The following is a 21,931-nucleotide window of genomic DNA, read 5'->3' as shown; positions in this document are numbered from 1 at the left end:
AACATACACTAATAGGTGTAGTGGTGTTTTGCAGTGATGAATGATTAGGGCGATTTAAGGTATCGCTTTTGGTGTATCGATAAGATTTTATTTTGGGTTTTAATTTCGCGCAAAACCACATGAGGGCTATCTATGCTAGCCGTTCTTAATATTGCAGTAAAAGACTAGAGGGAAGGCAGCCAATCATCACTACTCATCACCAGCTCTTGGGCTACTCTTTTAACAACGAATAGCGAGACTGACCGTCACATTATAACTCTCTCACGGCTGAAAGGGCGAGAATATTTGGTGCAACGGAGATTTAAATCAACGATCCTCAGATTGGGAATCGAGTACCATAACCACCTGGCCATGATGGGCCGGATGAATAGAATAAGCTTAGTGGTATATACTGAAAAATTCACATATTGTAAAAACGTAGGTAGTTGAGAAAGGGAGTTGACCGTTGTTATTAAACTACATTGACGGCTTCAACATGTGGAGTACATTTTTGCAGCAAAAAGAAGAATATCATTAACCCGTGGGTTCGAAATATGGGCACGTTAACCTCTGGGTCACACAGATAGGTCACACACATCCTTCTAGTGTCACTCAATTCATGACATTCACCACTGGTGATAATTAAGTGATTGACATTAATAATAACTTTTATTTCGCTCTATTGTTAGTTGAGTGCTTGTCATTAATAGTGAATTTAATTCCCTCTGGTGTTCATTTAACACCCGTCATTAATAGTAAAATTTATCTTCTTGCTTGATGGCCATAATTCCACTTATGTCACCTCCAGGTCTCAGGTCAAGTGAATGCCATTTTTTCTTCTAAATGTTTTCTTTTTGTGTGTGTAAAAGTGGCAGTAATGTTAGTCCGAGTTGTGTGAAAAATTATTTTCTGTCAAAAGATGGCAGCACAATCAATAGAATATTATGAAAAAAAGTTCTTTGGGAATGTATTAAATAAATTAGAACATCTACCACCATCAATGAAAGGTATTAGTACTGAAATTCACGGTTGAATTCCTGTTGTTGATCTCACGCAGATGTTTTATTTTTACAGTTATGCTCATAGGCAAACAGTTTATGATTTTGTATTATTATTCAAGAAATAGAAAATGACAGTAAAATATAGTCTCATATTTTGATATTATAAATTGATTTTACAATAAATTACAATTTCGCGCAAAGCTAGACGACGAAACTAAACTGAGAGATGAAAAGGTTTGTTTTGTTTTGAATTTCGCGTAAAGCTACTCAAGGGCTATCTGCGCCAGCCGTCTCTAACTTCGCCGTGAAAGACTAGAGGGAAGGCAGATAGTCATCACCACCCACCGCCAACTCTTTGGCTACTCTTTTACCAATGAATAGTTGTACTGACAGTCACATTATAACGCCCCCACAGCGGAAAGAGCTACAATGTTTGGTGGGACTCAAACCAGTGACCCTCAGAATGCAATTCGAACGTCCTGGTCACCTGGCCACGCTTTGCTTCATTTGTTTTTCAATATACCACTCTCACACTGATCACTACTAATACTAAATGTATGTTATATTTCACAAGACGTTGAGCAATATGTACACCCTTTTAAAGAAAATCCAGTGTGTTCTTATTTTTTCAAGGAGTTAAGTGTGTATGTGAGTGTCTTTCATAGCAGAGCCACGTTGGACCATCTGCTGTGTTAAGGGAATCTAATCCCTAAAATAAGCGTTGTAATTCCGTGAACTTACCACTTTAAGAGTAATCTTGTTATTCGAGTTTTACTATTAACGTTTAAAAGATATGCTTTATAACCTGACTGAGACCAAGAGTTGTAACATTTGTCAATATTTTGGTCTTGGTCGGTTAGGTTTTTTTTGTTTAGTTTTATATGCTGATAGCATATAGAAGACATACTGAAGTTTTCGTTATTTTAATTTTTTATAACTGTTGGTTAATCTTGCTAGTCCATTTAATGTTACTTTGAATGTTTCGTACCTGCTGACTATCTTTGCCAACTCATTTCATGTTATTTTGAATGTTTGATACTAGTTGGTTAACGTTGATTGTCCATTTAATGTTATTTTGGATGTTTGATATCTGTTGGTTTCTTTATTTGTTTATAGTTAAACACAGAGCTACACAATGAGATATCTGTACTTTGCCCACTGTGAGTATCGAAACCCAGTTTTTAGCGTTGTAAATTCACAGATATGACGTTGTGCTAATAGGGGCGCTACCTGTTGATTAACTTTGCTTGTCCAATTTGTGTCATCATGTGTGAACAACTTAATATTTGTAACAGTTCGAAGGTGTAGATCTAAACTGGTCTTGGTACAGATTTCGTTCAGTAATTGACTGCCACTGACGAGGGCTTATAACGCTAAGTTTAGGGCTTAGATCCCTGCGGCACAACATAGACAACTCACTCTGCAGCTTTAAACTTAAAAATAAACAAAACGTGATAAAAAAGAAAGCGAAAGCGCTTGTTCCTGATTATTGATTGCTGGTTTTCTTAGTTTCATAGCTATGGTTTCAAAAGTCTCACTTCCCTCTCATTCTGTGCTTTGAGGAAGATCTTGAAATATTGGTTGCTAAGGGGCTATCGCGAATTTAGTGTATGTTTGCTACTGGTGTGTAGTTCACAAAACTGAAGTTGAGAAGCTCGTTGATTCGTGACTCTAGCCTTCTGGTTGTCGATAATATTTAATCTTTTAGGCAAGGTATTCGAACTACGAATACGGTTTAGTAAAAAAACAACAACTCAACATTGGAAGGCATGGTAGGCCCGGCATGGCCAAGTGGGTTAAGGCGTTCGACTCGTCATCTGAGGGTCGCGGGTTCAAATCCTCGTCGCATCAAATATACCCGCCCTTTCAGCAGTGGGGGCGTTATAATGTTAATCCCACTATTCGTTGGTAAAAGAGTAGTCAAAGAGTTGGCGGTGGGTGGTGATGACTAGCTCTCTTTCCTCTAGTCTTACGCTGCTAAATTAGGGACGGTTAGCGCAGAAAGCTTTCGCGTAGCTTTGCGCGAAGTTCAAAAAAAAAAAATGGTAAGCAAGACGTTCGAATTTCTGAGGCATTTCAGTAACAGACCTCAACACTAGTAGGCAAGGTGTTGGGACTACCAAAACAGTACAGTAAAAAGGAGTGAACACTGGTATGCAAGGTGTTCGGACTACCGAGGCAGTATTAATATTGGTTTATCATATCTGTCTGTGTCCTATATGCAATTATAACTCTATATAACGGCTACCAAACCTATGTCTTAGCATAAAGTTTATTTGTTATTCTTCATTTTATCAGTTCAAAACTAAGGAGGGTAGCGCAGATAATTGTTGTGTAGTTTTGCGCTAAATTTTGAAATAAACAAACAAATTACTGACAAAGCAAGCAAGACAATTTTTATACAGATGTTCTGAGTAATACGAATTAGCAACAATAGGGAGATTAAAATCTTGTGACTTATAGAACTATTAACTACGTAAAACAAACTCGTATTAGAAAAAATCAACAAAAACACTACAGTTTAGTAATTATTATATTATAATTTCAAATTTTCCTAAATTACTTTCTTCTTAAATATTTTTTCTAGTTTTTCGCTTTTTTTTCCAATCCATTTGTTCAAACCTTGAAAGTCAACACGAGGTTCATGAAGTATGGGTTATCTGGATATAGCTTCAACCCTTGTGGACTCGTTTTAATCGTACACAGTTAGAACCATTTGTATACGTATTAACATAATATACAACATAACATAATGTTTAACAACAACAAGGGATCATTCTCTAACTTACACTAAAACTATTAAATAAATTAGTAAAAATATAAATAAAATTATTACAGCCAGATTTTATAATTCACATAGTTACTAAGCTTTTTCTTAAACTCACTTAAATTTATTGCCTCCACAACATATCAAAGCAACCTATTTCAGAGGCCATCCACCCTCTTAGAAAATTATAACTTTCTTAAATAAAGATGGACCCTACCCTGAAAAAATTTATATTTTTGTTCCTTAGTTTTACTATTCTTGCTGTTAAACATGAAAAATATGATGCTTCAACATTATCAATTCGCTTCACAGTCTTATACACCTCATTGAGATCTTGCCCTAACTGTTCCTTTTTCATAAGCAAACAATTTCAAAGATCTTAATCTCTCCTTATATGACAACCCTCCATCTCATGCTCCATTACAGTAATCCTGAAGCTTTTCCAACAACTGAATGCCCTTCCTAGGACAAGGAGCCAAAGACTAAACACAATACTCTAAATGGCCTAACCAGTGACCTATACAATGAAATCATAAATTTGTTTTTAATATTTCTGTAGAACAACTTAAAATCCTATTTGCTTTACCATTAGCAACAGCATATTGCTTGGGTGGCTAATCAACTATTACACTACGATCCGTTTCTTAACATTGTTAAAGTTATTTCCGTCTAAATTATACTTTTAATAAAATTATGATAACCCGCATTATTTTGCATTTGTTATAATTAAAATCCATCTGTTATTTATTCGCCGAACTCACTAAATGATGTAAATACCTCTGTGAATCTTCATCATTCTCTTCACATCCAACAACAACCAATACCTTAATATCATCACTACAGTTAAGTAATTTATTGACTTTTCCTTCATCTATGTCATTATTGTAAATCAAAGAGAGCGTAGGTCCTAAGACTGAGCTCAAAGGTACCCCATTTGTGACATTAATCCAGTTTATAACAACCCTCTGCTTTCTTCCATCCAGCAACTCTTCTATCCAATTAGCTGACTTATTTCCCACATCAACAGAAATAAACTGTCTTATTTATTATTATAAGTATTGTGTGTATTTTCTTATAGTAAAGCCACGTTGGGCTATCTGCTGAGCTCACCGAGGGTAATCGAAACCATGATTTTGCGTTGTAAATCCGAAGACATACCGCTGTACTAGCGGGGGGCGATTATTATAAGTATTATACGAGCTACCTTCTCAAACGCTTTCTGAAAATTCAGAAGATACACCAAAATACATCCTTATCCTCATCTAAATAAGTAGAAACCTTTTCAATGGATGCTAAAAAACTTGTAAGACAAATTTTTTTCTTAGCAAAACCATACTGACAATTCAATAAAATTCTAATTTTTTAAAAAATAACTTTGCAAATCATCCTTTATCAAACTTTCCAAAGCTTTTCTCACAATAGATGTAAGAATACTGGATCTCTAGTTACCGGGACACATTTTACTACTTCTTTTGAAAAGATGAGTGAAATTAGCTTCCAACTATTCATGGACTTACAGAAAATAGTAGCAATTGGCTCACATATATAACACTTAACTTGCTTTAAGACCCTTGGGAAGAGCCTCATCCTTCTTCAAACTTCCCAATTTTGATCTCAATAAACTCAGAATTAATACGTTTTTCTTGTTCGATCTTGTTTCCATTTATCTACTGTTCAAAATTAGGTATACTGCTTAAATTTTTATTAGCCAAAACTGATGAAAAAGCAAAATTCAGAAACCTACCCATTTCATAATAATCACATACAAGCTTTTTGTTCAACCAACCATTTCTTCATACTTCCTTTTCGATGTTCTAATTTCATGTTTGACGAACTTTCTTGATCTTTTAAACACACCGTCATACAAATGAATTTAAATATCTTAAATTTGTAATGCTTTTCTTTAATTTTTATTCCTTATACCTTTTGTAAACCAATCTGTTGTTTCTATACTTGTTGCCACCCTTTTCTTTCTATAAGGAATGTATTTATCTTGAATATTTAAATAAATTCCATATTTCATCAGTGTCTTCAAATAACTCAGATGCCCAATTTATAATGGATAATCGCATCCCTATAAAACTTGCTTTTTTGAAATTCATAAACAACGCATCATTATTCTTGATTTCCATATGCATCAAAACATCGAACCTAATAGAGCAATGATTACTTGAACTCAGATGTTCCTCCGTTTCTACCTCTCTCTACTAGTTATATATTAGAAGTCAACAAAAAACCTAAAATATTGTTATTTCTAGTAGGTTCCTTGATCATTTGGTGAAAAACATCCATTTTGAACTGTTTTCATCAACCTTATCCCCTCATGGTATGACTCTAACATTTCCCATTCAATATGTCTGAAATTGAAATCACCCATAATTAAGACTTAATTAGCAGCTGAACTTTTAATCTCACAAGGCTCGGCATAGCCAGGTGGTTAGGGTGCTTGACTCGTAATCTGAAGGTCGCGGGTTTGAATTCCCGTCACACCAAACATGCTCACCCTTTCAGCCGTGGGATCATTATAATGTTATAATAAATCCCACTATTCGTTAGTAAAAGCGTAGCCAAAGAGCTGACGATGAGTGATGACTAGCTGGCTTCCTTCTAGTCTTACAGTACTAAATTAGGGACGGCTGCGCAGAGAGCTCCTCGTGTAGCTTTGTGCGAAATTCGAAAAAAAACAAAATATCTTAATTTCACTCTAAAGTTTCTCACTACTTTCACCAGTTTAATCTGGTGGTTTGTAAAAAAATTCTATTACGAGCTTTTTCTCTGGATATCCACTAACAGAAACCCAAATGGACCGAGTATTCTTGCTATTATCCTTAATATTCTCAACTTCAACAGGATGTAACTTACAGTTTACATACAGAATTAACCCTCTCCACTCTCTTTACTATTTTGTCCCTATTAAATAACCTAAAACCATGTATTTTAAATAAACATCTGTCATCAAAATCGTCAACGTTTAATAATGTTTCAGTTATTCCCATTATTTCAATATTTTCCATTTCTACCAGTGCCGTAAAGTAATCTATTTTATTTCTATACTTCTAAATTACAATATTCATTAGTATAGTAACAATTAAGCCTATTCTTAGAACTATTTCTATACTCATATCCCATACTAAACGTTTTTCCGCACCTTATTTTTTGCATTTCAATTATTCTAACCCTCACCACTGTGTAGTCCTAGTTTAAAAGTTCCCTTATAAATGAGTTAGTAGCCTTTGCAATTAAGCCAGATCCTACTTTATTTAAATTATCAATTTCCAAAAGCCCGGCATGGCCAAGCGTGTTAAGGCGTGCGACTCGCAATCTGAGAGTCGCGGGTTCGCATCCTCGTCGCGCCAAACGTGCCCCCCTTTCAGCCGTGGTGGCGTTATAAGTGACGGCCAATCCCACTATTCGTTGGTAAAAGAGTAGCCTAAGAATTGGCGGTGGGTGGTGATGACTAGCTGCCTTCCCTTTAGTCTTACACTGCTAAATTAAGGACGGCTAGCACAGATAGCCCGCTAGTAGCTTTGTGCGAAATTCAAAAAAATAAACAAACAAACAATTTCCAAAATCTCTCTTCTTCCATTAAACGGATCCCACAAGTCCAACCAGCCAATCTGTTAATCCTCATATATTAACCCAAGTTTGAGCTCTAATTACTTACTCGTATATCATCCCCACAATTAATTATCGGCAGTATCCCTGACAAAACTAAGATATGGCCTTTTTCTTTAAATGCTTTTATTAACCTCTTGTATTTGTTAATTAGCTCCTCTGATTCACCTTTCCCTACATCATTAGCTCCTCCATGCACCACAAAAACTTCATCTCTGCTAGCCCTCTTTACTATATTTCCTGCTCGGTCAGTTATATCCTTCACCTGTTCCCCTGCGCAGTACAATCTAATTCTTTCTCCCTATTTACCCCATATACCTTGTCAAGGAATCATCTATAATTATTCTCTTCTTACCATCCACATCCTCATCTGATCCTTTTCTTTTCCTTATCTTCAATCCACACAAACCATAGGCTGAAATACATTGTTCAATACAAATGGCTACTTACAATTAAATCGAATACTTTTAACCCTAATACAGAGGTTCTTAACCTGGGTTTAATCGAACCCCAAGGGTTCGGTGAGTCACTCTCAGGGGTTCGGTGGAGGTCAAGACACACACACTGTGTGTGTGTCCGTTCCGTTCACTCCACTCGTATGATTCGTGACGTCATGCTCCACTTGGCCATCATTGGGTGCGGCTGATCACGTCACATCACTTGGCTTTAATATCTGTGCTTGTAGGGAACTTCGTGCGCTTAGCAATTGACTTGTGACTGTAGTAATCGTGCGTCATTTGTGATTTTTTCCTAATCTTTCAATCCCTTCATACTAACTATGTCGAGAAAAAACAGAAAGTGGTCGGACGAATACATACAATATAGGTTCACGTGTATAACGGAACATGATGGGAGTCAGCATCCTCAATGCATGATTTGCAATGCCAAGTTGAGGAATTCTAGTCTAGCACCGGCAAAACTAAGAGAACACTCTCTAAAGCTGCATGGAGATGGGAAATACAAGAATACAACGCTTGTTGAATTCTAGGTAAAGAGAGCCAGGTTCGATGAAAAGGCTACTTTGCCTGTTCTCGGCTTTGTACCCATCGACAAACCAATCATCACAGCATCGTACGAAGTTGCGTACTTGATCGCGAAGCAGGGCAAACAACACACCATTGGTGAAGCACTTGTAAAACCAACTGCGTTGAAGATGGCGAATATCATGCTGGGAAAAGCTGCTGAAAATAAGTTATCCCAAATTCCTCTTTAAAATGACACCACGAGCAGCAGAATAGATGACATAAGCGATGACATCTTGGCCCAGCAAAATTCAACCTTCAATTCGACGTTTCCAATCTAAGCCAGCTTGTTGTATTCGTGCGTTATGTGAAGAACGACGAGATAAAATTTTTTATTTTGTAAGCCTCTTACAACAACAACTAAGGCAGCCGACGTGAAGAAACTTGTGGATGACTTCTTCAGAGACAACGATCTTTCGCGGGATATGGTTTCTGCAGTTTGTTCAAACGAAGCTCCAGTCATGCTGGGACGAAACTCTGGTTTTGGTGCGCTTGCGAAAGCCGATGCACCACACATCATTGCAACGTACTATGTTCTGCACAGGCATGCGTTGGCAACAAAACCTTGCCTTCAAAACTAGCAGAAGTATTAAAAATTGTAGTGGAATGTGTGAACTTTGTGCGAAATAGTGCCCTGAAGCACCGCATCTTAAAAAAGAGCTGTGTAATGAAATGGGCTCTGAATTCGAGGTACTTCTGTACCATACTAACGTTCGGTGGTTATCCCGGGGAAAGGTGCTGAATTGTGTTTTTGCCATGCGTGTGAAATTAGCCCTGTTTTTGCGAGAGCACCAACTGAAAAATCTGAGTTCATTCTCATTTTGGCGTACACTGACGATATCTTCAATGCTCTCAATCATCTCAATCAAAAGATGCAGGGCGGTGGAGTCAACATCATCGAAGCGGAAGAAAACCTGAAGTCTTTTCAAAAAAGCTATCGTTATGGAAACAACGAACAGAGAATAAAAACTTCGCAAACTTTTCCCTGCTGGACGACTGTGTAAGTAAGATCGAAGATGTGTCTGAAATCGGAGACATTTCTGTACCCGGGGAACTGAAGCAAGCAATTGCCATGCACTTAGATGAACTCTTAGATGGGTGAGACAGCCGTTCACGTTTAGTGTTGCAACAGCAGATGTCAATGATGAATACCTCGACGAAATCATTAAATTTCAGCAGATCCAGGTTCAACAGAAACTTTTCAGAACAACAACGCTCTCAACGTTTAGGCGTCACCAAATTGTAGCGTACCCTCTTATTGCTGAGAAAGCCCTTGAGATACTCATACCGTTTGTTACAACGTATCTTTGCGAGCAATCCTTTTCGAGGATGGTAGACATAAAAACGAAGAAAAGGAGTGTGTTTTGTGTGTGTTTTTCTTATAGCAAAGCCACAAAGGGCTATCTGCTCAGCCCACCGAGGGGAATCGAACCCCTGATCGAAGAAAAGGAACAGACTTCGTTGCGAAAATGATATGAGAGTGGCACTTGCCAAGAAGAATCCGCGCATTTCTGAACTTGTCTCTGAAAGGCAACAGTATAAGTCACATTGATTTGCAGTAAATATTCATTGAGTTATGTTTTTGTTTTTGTGTGAAATTCATGTTTTGTTGGTTTTGTTCTTTGAACACAGTGATTTTGTGTGCAACTGATGCATGGTTTATTTTGTGCACTAATAAAATATCTATTTATGTTTTGAATTTGAAAAAATCATATTTTATTTTTCCAATTACGAACGGTTCAGTGAATGCAAGTACGAAACTCCCCCGGGTTCAGTACCTCCAACAAGGTTAAGAACCACTGCCCTAATATGACACTTTCTAACTTCCTGAAAGCCATTGTTAGCTAATTTATTTCTTGCATGTAAAAGCTTAAGGTCCTCCTGAAGTCTTGTTGCTGTTTACAAAAGCTTACCTTTCTCTTTATCAACTGCTTCTACTTTAATTATAATAGACTCCAACTTTTCCTCCAACCTACAAAGTACATACAAGTTGCACATCTGCACTACTAGCTTCCTTAAGAGTACATAGCAGTCCCAAGTTCCCAAATAAAACCCACTCATTGCATCGAGCAATCTGATGAGTCCACCGAGGGGAATCGAACCCCTGAATTTAGTGTTGTAAATCCGTAGACTTGCCGCTGTACCAGCGTGGGACCCACTCATTGCATCCATCACACTTGACAAACTCAGAATGCTTGATCCCTACACTTGCATTTGTAGTCTGGAAATAAATACTCAAAACTAAATACCATTAGTCTATTGCCAACATTGTTAAGACTAACGTTTGATAATAAAATAAATTAGTTTTTTTCATTACTTTATGTTCACACTAAAGTAATTAAATTTATCTTTAGTTTCATAGAAATGACAAACAACTATTAAACTAATCTTTTCTTTATTTGATTTTTACGTAATATTAATAATACAATTATTTTACTGAAAATAATTTAGTTTGATATGTAGCCTACGTATATAATTATAAACTGAATTTAAATTAATGGAAGATCAAGTAAACAAGTTATCTTTTTTTTTTTTTTTTTTTTAAGATTTACCAGAAAGTTAAATATAACTAAGCCTAACATACCGTTACACTTCCTAAGCCTAATCGAACGTTTTCAGTTTGAACTGTCAAAATGACATTCTGATAACGTAATATCAAGAACGTCTGATAACCTAATTTATTGCAATCAATCAACTGGAATGAAGAGAAGAACAAGAAGAAGAAACTTCCGGACGTTTAGTGCATTAAACTGATTTCCCATATTTGAGATATCAGTCTCACCTTTAGTGTTATAACTTCTAACATTAACGGATGACTACGGGAGCTGTCACTATATTTCACTGTCTTGTAACTGCTAACAGTAACATGAGCGCGATAACTATAGAAACTGTTTCCCTGTTTCACTATGTTAAAACTGAGAACGCTGACATGAAGGAACTAGTAACGATCTATGTACAAAAGTTTAACAACTTACAAACACTATCAAGTCTTGTTTCTGGTCTGGAAATTTCTTGATGTCTTATCGAGGGTTCACGATGAGCGAATTAATTTCGAGTTGATGAAAATATAATTCACTTAACAGGAAGATAGCTAGCTCGCTCTGTATCCAATATGAATCCACTAATGTTAAACAGTTTGTAATGTTCGAAATCTATAACAGTTCTTGGTCAGATATCTGAGGTTTTCGATTTCAGAAGTCTATAGTATGCCAACTATAGCAAACCAATAATAATATGTACCGTCTCTTGTTGAGTCGCGTTGGTTACATTTATAGGCTTGAGGAGAGTTTTTAAAAATTTTAGTCTGCACAACAATACTGACAATACACAAGTATTTTCGTACACAAATGCATTGTTGATTTTTACAGTCGAGAATCTTCTACAACACCAGTAAATAGGCGGGAACTTCGCAATATATTAATAGTTTTAACAGCATAAGTTATGTACGTTTCTAAATATAAATTTAACTTACACAAACATCGATATTAATAGATATATAATAGTAAATCCGTCACATCTGTAACACGACTGTCGTTTAATGACCATTTATTTTACAACGTTTCAAACTGGTAATTACAATTTAACTCTTCATAACAAACAAAATTTAAAGGGCGATATTCTTTTTTCCAGAAGTAACAATAATAATAAGGTACATAGAACTTCCAGTACAATTTTGCGTTTTTATTTTGATTGCAGTTTGTTTTGAATTTCGCGCAAAGCTACACGAGATCTGTCTGCGCTAAGCGTTCGTAATTTATCAGTGTAAGAATGGAGGGTTGTTGTTGTTGTTTTTGAATTTCGCACAAAGCTACTCGAGGGCTATCTGTGCTAGCCGTCCCTAATTTAGCAGTGTAAGACTATAGGGAAGGCAGCTAGTCATCACCACCCACCGGCAACTCTTGGGCTACTCTTTTACCAACGAATAGTGGGATTGACCGTCACATTAGAACGCCCCCACGGCTGAAAGGGCGAGCATGCTTAGCGCGACGGGGATGCGAACCCGCGACCCTCAGATTACGAGTCGCACGCCTTAACACGATTGGCCATGTCGGGCCTAAGAATGGAGAGAACGAAGACAGTCATCACCACCCACCAGTCACGAGCTACTATTTTATCAACGAATAGTGAGAGTGACCGTTTCGTTATAGCGTCCTCACGGCTGTTTGGTTAGACGGGATTCGAACCCGCGACCCTCAGATTACCAGTATCACCTAACTACCTTTTATTGTGATAAAAAACTAACTAGCTCTTGACATAAATGTTAAAAATCATGCTCGAATAAAACATAGTAACGATACTGTGTCAAAGAACAAATGGATTCCTTTTTTTTTCTTTTTACAACAAACAACAGTTTATTTGCCACGAGAGTCAACCGTGGTTATATAGTGTTACACCTGCACATCGTGTCAACTTTCACCTAGAGTAAAAATAAAAGCTATCATGTATTTCATGTTTATTTTTATTCTTATAGGTGTTTATTCTTCTCTGATACAATTTCCACACTACAGTGATAGCTGACGAGCAAATGTTGACAAACATTGTGTGTTTGTTTTATCAGAAACTGTGTTTTTTAACTTTCGAACAATACTATATGCACAGAGTAATCTCGCGATACTCGGCATGGTGACCATCGGTCCAGTAGCTCATCAGTTATACGTTGATGTACACAGAGAAACAAGTAGTATGATTTATATTTTGTTTATTTGTTTTGAATTTCGCGCAAAGCTGCACGAGGGTTATCTGCGCTAGCCGTCCATAATTTAGCAGTATAAGACTAGAGGAAAGGCAACCAGTCATCACCACCCACCGCCAACTCTCGGGCTGCTCTTTTACCAACGAATAGTGGGAATGACCATCCTTTTCCTACCTTTTAACAGATTTTTATACTGATTCTATTTATGAAAAAAAACGTATTATTCTTAGATTTTTGAACTGTTTTCTTTCCGTACCTGCAAGACCCTCGCAAGTACAGCGAGTAAGTCTACGGATTTACAACGCTAAAATCAGGGGTTTGATTCACCTCAGTGGGCTTAGCACATAGCCAGATGTGGTTTTGCTATAAGAAAACACACACACACACATTTCAGCAATAAGCTTTTTATTGATGACACACAGATAATAAGGGATTAAACTAAGATATTAACAGATTGATTGTTCCTGTTTTAAATAAAACTTTCCTTTTGCTTTATTCATTTATTTATGTTTATCAATTTAGCAAACGAGAATTACCTTACAGACGTTTTATAAAACAGTCGCTACTCAGACAGTAACACAAACACGGCATGGTCAGGTGGTGAAGGCGCTTGATCCGTAATCTGAGGTTTGCGGGTTCGAGTCATCCTCACACCAAACATGCTCGTCTTTTCAGCCGTGGGGGTGTTATAATGTTACGATCAATCCCATTATTCGTTGGTAAAAAAGTAACTCAAGAGTTGACGGTGAGTGGTGGTGACTAAATGCCTTCCCTCTCCTATTCATACACGACTAAATTAGAGACGGCTAGCGCAGATAACCCTAGTGTAGCTTTGCTCGAAATTCGGAAAAGAAAAAAAAACAAACAAGCTACTGGAGTAAAAAATATTTGAACATCTTTTTTCTGTTCATAGTTGTCACTGCAGTAAACAAGAGACTCGTATGGTGTATTTACCGTTCGTTACACCTGTGAAGAAATAAACACAGAAAACAAAGAACTCTGGTCAGGATACGGTTCGTTTCCAAGTGAAGAATATTAAATGCTTTTTTTTTTTGAATATCGCTCAAAGCTACTCGAGGGCTATCTGCGCCAGCCGTCCCTAATTTAGCAGTGTAAGATTAGAGGGAAGGCAGCTAATCATCACCATCCACCGCCAACTCTTTTACCAACGATATAAACATATCGTTGATTGTCACATTTTAACGCTCCCGCCGTTGAAAGAGCGAGCATGTTTGGTGCGACGGGGATTCGAACCCGCAACCCTCAGATTACGAGTTGAACGCCTTAACCTACCTGGCCATGCTGGGTATTAAAAACTCTCTCTAATACTAATAAAAACTAGTACTTATAACTTACCTTTTCTACTACTTGACAACAGTAATTTTTTTTCACAAAATAAATATGTTTTTGAGAATTCTCTGTTTATTAAATAATTCCGACGAATTCCGTTGATCACGGATTTGGAAATTCTTTATCGGTTATTTCACAGCCAAAATTCGCTAAGCAACATGGCCGAGTGCAAGGCGTACGGTTGAACTAAAAACGACCATTATAACCATGGTTACGTTTTCATCGATTCCAGTTTTTTTTTTTTTCATAAACCACTGTATTTGTTAACCCATATTTTAATGAGAAAATACCTTTCAGTGCGGGCGATCTTAAGTCAGGTTTTTGAAGTAGTATTTGTTTTACTTTTTATTGTTCAATATTCATCTCTACACGGTGGGTGAACAATGATACCGAGATTATAAAATGCTAGCGTTTAAGGTTCGCACCTAACGGTAGATATAGTTTCAATAGACCAGGGGTCACCAAACTATGGCCCGCGGGCCGGATACGGCCCTCGAGGTTATTTTGTCCGGCCCGCCAGCAGCTAGCCGCTTGGAAATAAAAAGTGACATTTCATCAAATGTCCGACTGTCATAACAAAATAAATCACACCGATGGTCGCTTTAAGCTGTCAACACAAGACGTTATGATAAATAGAAACCAGGCTGTCACGCGTATTTTTAACCAATAGGAAAATTCTTCAGCAAGGAGCTGCCCGTTTATTCATATTGAGGCACGTATCTGTGAAAGCATTAGGATTTTGAAAACAAGTACTGACTTAACCCTCGTTCTATCGACTCGTCTTGCAAATTCAGCGGCCTAGGGTTACTACTTCAGCAAGCTCATTTCTCTTAGTAGTCGAGTTATGCGCTTTTCGTAACTCGTTCTTAGGTAAGTGTTGTGGCAAACGTATGTTTCAGTATATTTTGTTTGTGCGTTTTTAGACCAGTACAATACTTTTCTCACAGCGTTCTGTGTTTTTCATTTTCAGATCCTGTTTTTTTTTTCACCCATCATTATGGCTGCTTTTAAAAGAAGAAAGGTGGACTCTGAGTGTCGTGCTTTCAATAAAAAATGGGGAGGAAAGTACTTCTTTGTGGAAACAAAAAACCAGAAAGATACTTGTGTGATATGCACCGAAAGTGTTGCCATATTGAAAGAGTACAATCTTCGGCGTCACTATGAAACAAAACATCTATCAACATATTTGAAATTTTCAGGAAAGTTCCGTTCTGAGAAATTTGAATCCATGAAACGTGTTTTTGAATCTCAAAAGAATCTTTTCACGAGAAAATTTGCTGAAAATGAATCTGCCAGTCGTACAAGTTACAAAATAGTGCATAGGATGGCAAAGCAAGGAAAACCTTTTACTGATGGCAACTTCATCAAAGAGTGTATGATGGAAGCAGCAAATGAGCTGTGCCCTGAAAAAGCCAATTTCTTTGAAAGTATCAGCCTTTCAGCAATTTCAGTTGTATGGAGAGCAGAATAACTTGGAGAGAACATTGCATTACAGATACGCCAAAAAGCTAGAAATTTTCCATGGTATTTTCTGTCACTGGATGAGTCTCAAGTACGTCACAACTTCTCTTGTTCATTCGTGGAGTTAATTTGGACTTTCAGATCACGGAAGAGTTGGCATCAGTTTACAGCATGCACGGAAGAACAACTGGAAGACATTTTCATGGAAGTGCATAAAACTTTGCAAGACTATAACCTTCAGTGGAATCAGCTTAGAGGTATAACAGTTGATGGAGGAAGAAACATGGCTGGAGTAAAGAAGGGTCTGGTGGGGCTGATCAGGAAATAGTTGGAAGATCTTCAACTCCCAAAAGCTCTGTTCATACACTGCATCATACATCAGCAAGCACTCTGTGGAAAAGACTTAGATATTTCTTGAGTACTGAAACCAGTCATTTCTGCAGTGAATTTCATTAGGGGTCATGCACTTAAACATCGCCAGTTCAAGGTGTTTCTTGAAGAAATTGATTCGGATTTCTGTGACTTGCCTTATCACACGGCGGAGAGGTGGCTCAGCTACGGCAAAGTCTTGTCTCGTTTTTATAAGCTGAGAAGAGAAATAGATATATTTCTTATCGAGAAATATAGAGCCGATCCACTTCTGTCGGATCTAACCTGGTTGTCAAAGTTGTCATTTTTGGTTGACATCACATCCCACATGAATGAATTGAACTTGAAACTTCAGGGAAAGAATAACCTTGTCTGTAATCTCTATAGAATCATTAAAAGGTTTCGGAGAAAGCTGTCATTGTTTGAAGCACATTTGGAAAGAGGAAACCTCTTTCATTTTCAGTGTTTCAATGAGTTTCATGCTGGAATCACAGAAGATGGCAACTTGGAGTTTCAGAAAAAAGATTATTGGTGATTTAAATAAGCATTTTTAGAGAGATTTTCGGATCTTGACAGAATCGAAAGTGACATTTTCCTTTTTCAGAATCCTTTTGATTGTGTCATTGATGCCAGTGGGACTTCAGCGGTAGGTCATCGATTTGCAAAGAAATGACTTGTTGAAAGCAAAAAACAGAGAGGGGCAACTTATTGAATTTTAAAGCTGCATACCTGAATATGATTTTCCAAAGCTGAAGCAGTTCGCATCTGGTATGACATCAGTGTTCGGAACAACTTATGTCTGTGAACAAGCATTTTCAAAAATGAAGTATGTGAAGTGGATACATTGATTAAGGTTGACTGATGAACATTTGAAAGCAATTCTAATGATTGGATGCAGCAATTCAAAACCGAACATTGAAGATATTTTGAAAGCCAAACGCCAATTTCATAAATCTCACTAACTTTTTTGCGGCTTAGTAAAATTCAGATATGTACTCACTGTGTGCGATGTGACAATTGTTTTTGCTGATGTCACCTTTTTTGATAACCTTTTGGTAAATAAAAATGTTGGTTGTATTTCTGTTTGTTTTTTTATTATATGTGTGTATTGCATGCTACTCCCACATGAGTAATGTGGTAACCTAAACTTAGTGTTAAGTCTTTTACAGAGAGCTTTCGTTCTAGTTTATGAGTATTGAACGTAATGATTATGCGGTCCGCGCTCTCATTTCCCAAGTAATCTGGGCCCCTGTGAAAAAAGTTTGGTGACCCCTGCAATAGATCATTGCACAGCTATGCATTCCTAGAAACATTATTGCAAATAATAAATTAACTTGTCGACTATCATATTTTTTGTGCAGCTAAATTTTTCTTCCCACTATATTTTTCTAAATATTATACAACTTCAGAAAGTGGGCACTAATGACCTTTCTAGATGTATATCTCAACCATGTTAATAGAACAGTTATTTGCAAGATGTATTTTGGTATTTCGTCACTAGCTTTTAGTGAGTCGAAACCAAACGTAAAAAAAGTTTTGAAAATACATTATTTCTCACCAGAGGTCGCTGAATACAATACAACAAGCTTCAGTTCACTACTAATTAGCAGATTTGGTTTCATCCCTGTAATATACCTGTTAAGAATTAACTGTAAGAAGGCCTTTATATGTCCACTGATAAGCCACACTCTTGTATAAAATGACAGAAAAAAAAACAGTAAGATAAAGTAGAAGCAAGTTACATATTTCGTAAAATAGCCAGTTTTGAGACACTAAAAGAAACTAGATATGCTGTTATAGCATGTTACCAACTTACTTGTATGTTTGTTGTTGTTCTTGTAAGCGAAAAGCTACACGATGCACTATTTTATCCACCATGAATATCGAAATCCGGTTTTTTAACGTTATAAGCCTTCAAACTTATTGTTCAGCCAGTGAAGGACATATTACTTGTATTTCGTTTCACATGTGGAAATAAGGTTTCGTTACTCTTTGCATTTGATACAATAGCTTGTTATGTAATGTACTTACACACATTTGCTTTACGCCTCAATGGGAAATTTCATGGGACATAATCTCCTATTGTGGTATACACGAATGATTACATATAGTTTTTGGTTTGTTTTGAATTTCATGCAAAGCTACACGATAGCTATCTGCGCTAGCCGTCCCTAATTTAACAGTGTAAAGCTAAAGTGGAGACACCCACTCTTGGACTACTCTTTTATCATCGAATAGTGAGATTGACCATCACATTATAGCGCCTCCGAGGCTGTTTGGCGTGACCGCGATTCGAACCCGCGACCTTCGGATTACGAGTCGAGTGCCTTAACCACCTGGTCATGCCGGGCCGATTACATATCGTATTTGTTTTTGTTTTGTATGTGGAAGTAAAGTTGTGTGACTTTTTGCGTCCATCTATTTGGTTTCTTTTGGTTTCTCCCAACGCTAGAAATCAGGTTTCAATGCCATTGATGAGCAGAGTACAGATAGTTCATTATGTAGCTTTGTGCTTAACTAAAAACAAATAAATCTTCTGACATTTACAGATAGTGTAAACAAACTGTGTTTTTTTATAAATTTCTAAATTTTTTAAATGAACTGTTGCGACTTCAACAATATTACGATATTCGTAATGTAGAGCAGATGAAACCTGTTTCTAGCTTTCAGTCTTGTAGTCATTGATCTGTATGCTGTTTTCTGACGTATGTATCGAGTTTCAAAACCATATGCAGTATGTTCATTCGTACAGTCCAACGGGTTAAAACTCTCGGTCAGTAGAAAGATGCGACCCACAATGTATATAACACAAAAAGTTCAGTTGCAAGAACTTATTTTAGAGGTTCAGGTCTCAAGTGAAATGTGATTAAAAATGATTCATAAATATCTAGTTTTATAATCAGTCAAATTCCAGATCTAGTCAATTGAACTGACAACAAATTGCCTTTAAGCATTAAACTTTGGATTTTTTTTAGTCAAAGACAAAACAATTTTTAATAATTTGTCTAGTAATCTTTTTTGTATTAAACGTGTTTTTCCTGACACAATACAGCTTTATGAAATGTTACAGAGTTGATCTAACGTAAGTGTGGTGGCAATTGGAACAGCTGGTGTATTGTAGCGACATAGAAATATTCCTGTTTGGAACTGATCTATTTCAAAGACGTTTTACGAACCGCAAAAAAAAAAAATGTTGATGTTAGTACACTCAAATGGTTGAATAGACAAAGAAACCTAGAGGTTACGTCAGTTGTCTTTGCCCTTCAAAATGAAGGTGGGCTAACACAGCTGTGTTTGTCAAATATTTGCTGGAAATAATAATCGATCTTGCACTTCTACTGTTTCAGATGTCTGATAAACTACAAAACTAAGCCAATGACTTCTGTCAGAATGGAGTAATGGAGTTATTGCGTGTTATCTCTAATATAACTTTGTATAAAAAATATGTCCTCTGCAGATGTGAAAAGAGTGAGTCACTCGGTTAAAATTAAGTATTTATAGTGGGAAATTTTCTTATTTTTACACAGTTTTTTTAAGGTTGAAGCCACTGAAGTGTTAAACTGTGTTTCATTAAGTGGCTCCTCATGTATAACCTTGTCTTACTTTACCCTCTGTTATCAATGGTTTCTGGGTATGTTGTGGACAAATACACTAATGATGTAGATAAACCCGGGGCTCATCTGATTGTTATTGCTGCACCAACATCACAGGACAATTATTATAAAAGTAAGTACGACGACATAATAAATTTCGACATCAATTATGCAAAAAGCGTTATTGGAAAAGATAATATCGTTGTTCTTGGAGACAGTGCAGCTATAGAGAAGTTTAAGCCCCATCTTCCTGATGATATCTTGTTTGAGAAAGGCATGTGGGACATTTGGATGAGAGATCCTACAACGGTGAATCCTTACAACCCAGTCCAATTTCGCTTGACCCCTGCTTCCTATAAGAAAGATCAAACTTTAGCTGACAATGTTCAAGATTTTTTCACAAAATGTTTCAAATCTTTGGGCGTAACATTTGACGAGACACCTAAGGCAAAAGGTCTCTTTATGGACGGTGGTAACGTAGTTGATAACTACGCAGATAAGATCGTTGTTACCGAGCGATTTATGCAAGACAATGCACTAACTAAGGACGAAGCCAAACAGGAGTTAAAAAGATTTTATGAGGGAGTTGATAAAGTAGCTATTGTACCAGTAGATGATCCGAATGGCTTGGCTCATTCTGATGGCATGGTTATGTTTATTAACAAAAACATTGCTCTGGTCACTAATTACACATATAATAGTACTTTGAGAAATATGGTATTGTCCGAACTAAAAAACGCATTTCCTGGTATCGAGTTAATTGAAGATGCTGACACGTGGACTCCCAAAGACACGTCGAAATGCAGCGAAGGGAGTGCGGCATGCGACAGTACCGTCCCTTCTGCATGTGGGCTAATGGTCAACGGAGTACTGACAGAGAAATATCTTTATATTCCTACATTTAAAAAACCAACAGACCAGTCGATGTTAAACACCATACAAAGTAAAGCAACCCAAACTGTTGTACCAATTGAAGCTCTTGGAGTTTGTGAGATGGGAGGTAACGTTCGATGCTTGTCTTGGCAACTGACAGGCGAAAATGCAAAAAAAGTTATTCAAGCTGCAAGAAATAAGGTTTATACTCAGTACTGCTGAAGCTAAAGTTTCTATGTATCCAGATCTTATGTGTTTTATTACTTTATTTTTGTCAGATGATTAATATAATTGGGAGTATGGTATCTAATTTAAAGGTTAATATTATGACTTTTGTGGAATGAAAACTAAGCCATTTTAATAACCATTTTACATGAAATTATTAGAAGTGGCAGGTTTATAAGGTAGTTTAATTAGCTTATCTTAAATGTATAAATTAATAACTTTACTCAGACGTGAAAATACTCTCCATTGTTGTAACATTCAAAATGTTATATCACGTGAGCGATTGCATAATAGTTCTAGCGAGAGCTAAGCCTACTAAAGATTGCACTTCCTTATGGATGTGTATTTTCATGACGATGATTTCTTTCAGCTCAAATGACTGCACGATTTGTTCATATGTATAAAGAACTAATTGCGGTAAAATTATGCAAAGAAAGAGAGAAAATAGTTTTTATGAAAGATTTATTCCATAAACCTACAACAACAAATTGTTTTGGTTCTGTCATCGTACGAACGTTGTAAAACAAAAGCAACCGTATACTAATGAGAATTTTACTGATTTTGTGTAATGTGCCTTTAATGACATAATTCTAAAAGGGCGGTCAACTTAGTAACTTTATGTTACCAATTGTAAAATATAATTAAAACGCGTTTGATTATCAATTTTTTTTAATCAAAAAAAGCTAGTGACAGAGATTGGAAGTACAAAAACAAATATCTGAATACATAATGAAGTAATTGTAACTGCTAAGTAATAATTCAATATCTGAGAAAAATAACAATTAATATTAGTAATTATTATAGACCAGTCACTAATTCTTTCCAACTCAATAACATTTTGGTTAAATTTTCATGTTCAAAGCCATACAGTAAAAGTTATGTCAAAACTGTCTCGCTTCTCGATTGCAGAAATTATGGTTAATGTGATTTCATATAACGACCAAATCAAAGATGCATTTCTCGGTTCTAATATGCACGAGCTG

The 21,931-nt window shown here is 36.6% G+C and overlaps 1 protein-coding gene across 1 annotated transcript; it reads left to right on the top strand.

Annotated features, from left to right (window-relative positions):
• Nucleotides 1–19,877: 19,877 nt before the first annotated feature.
• Nucleotides 19,878–20,945, top strand: LOC143250316 (uncharacterized). The gene has a single exon (XM_076500769.1). The coding sequence runs from the start codon at nucleotides 19,878–19,880 to the stop codon at nucleotides 20,943–20,945; it is 1,068 nt and encodes a 355-aa protein (XP_076356884.1).
• Nucleotides 20,946–21,931: the final 986 nt, after the last annotated feature.

This window comes from Tachypleus tridentatus, chromosome 5 (assembly GCF_004210375.1).
Source record: "Tachypleus tridentatus isolate NWPU-2018 chromosome 5, ASM421037v1, whole genome shotgun sequence".
Taxonomy (NCBI): Eukaryota; Metazoa; Arthropoda; class Merostomata; order Xiphosura; family Limulidae; genus Tachypleus; species Tachypleus tridentatus.
Note: the sequence above shows the minus strand (reverse complement) of the source record. Positions and strands in the feature narration are given on the sequence as shown.

Coding starts and splice junctions, on each gene's coding strand:
- LOC143250316 (XM_076500769.1), top strand. CDS start 19,878: ATGGTTTCTGGGTATGTTGTGGACAAATACACTAATGATGTAGATAAA.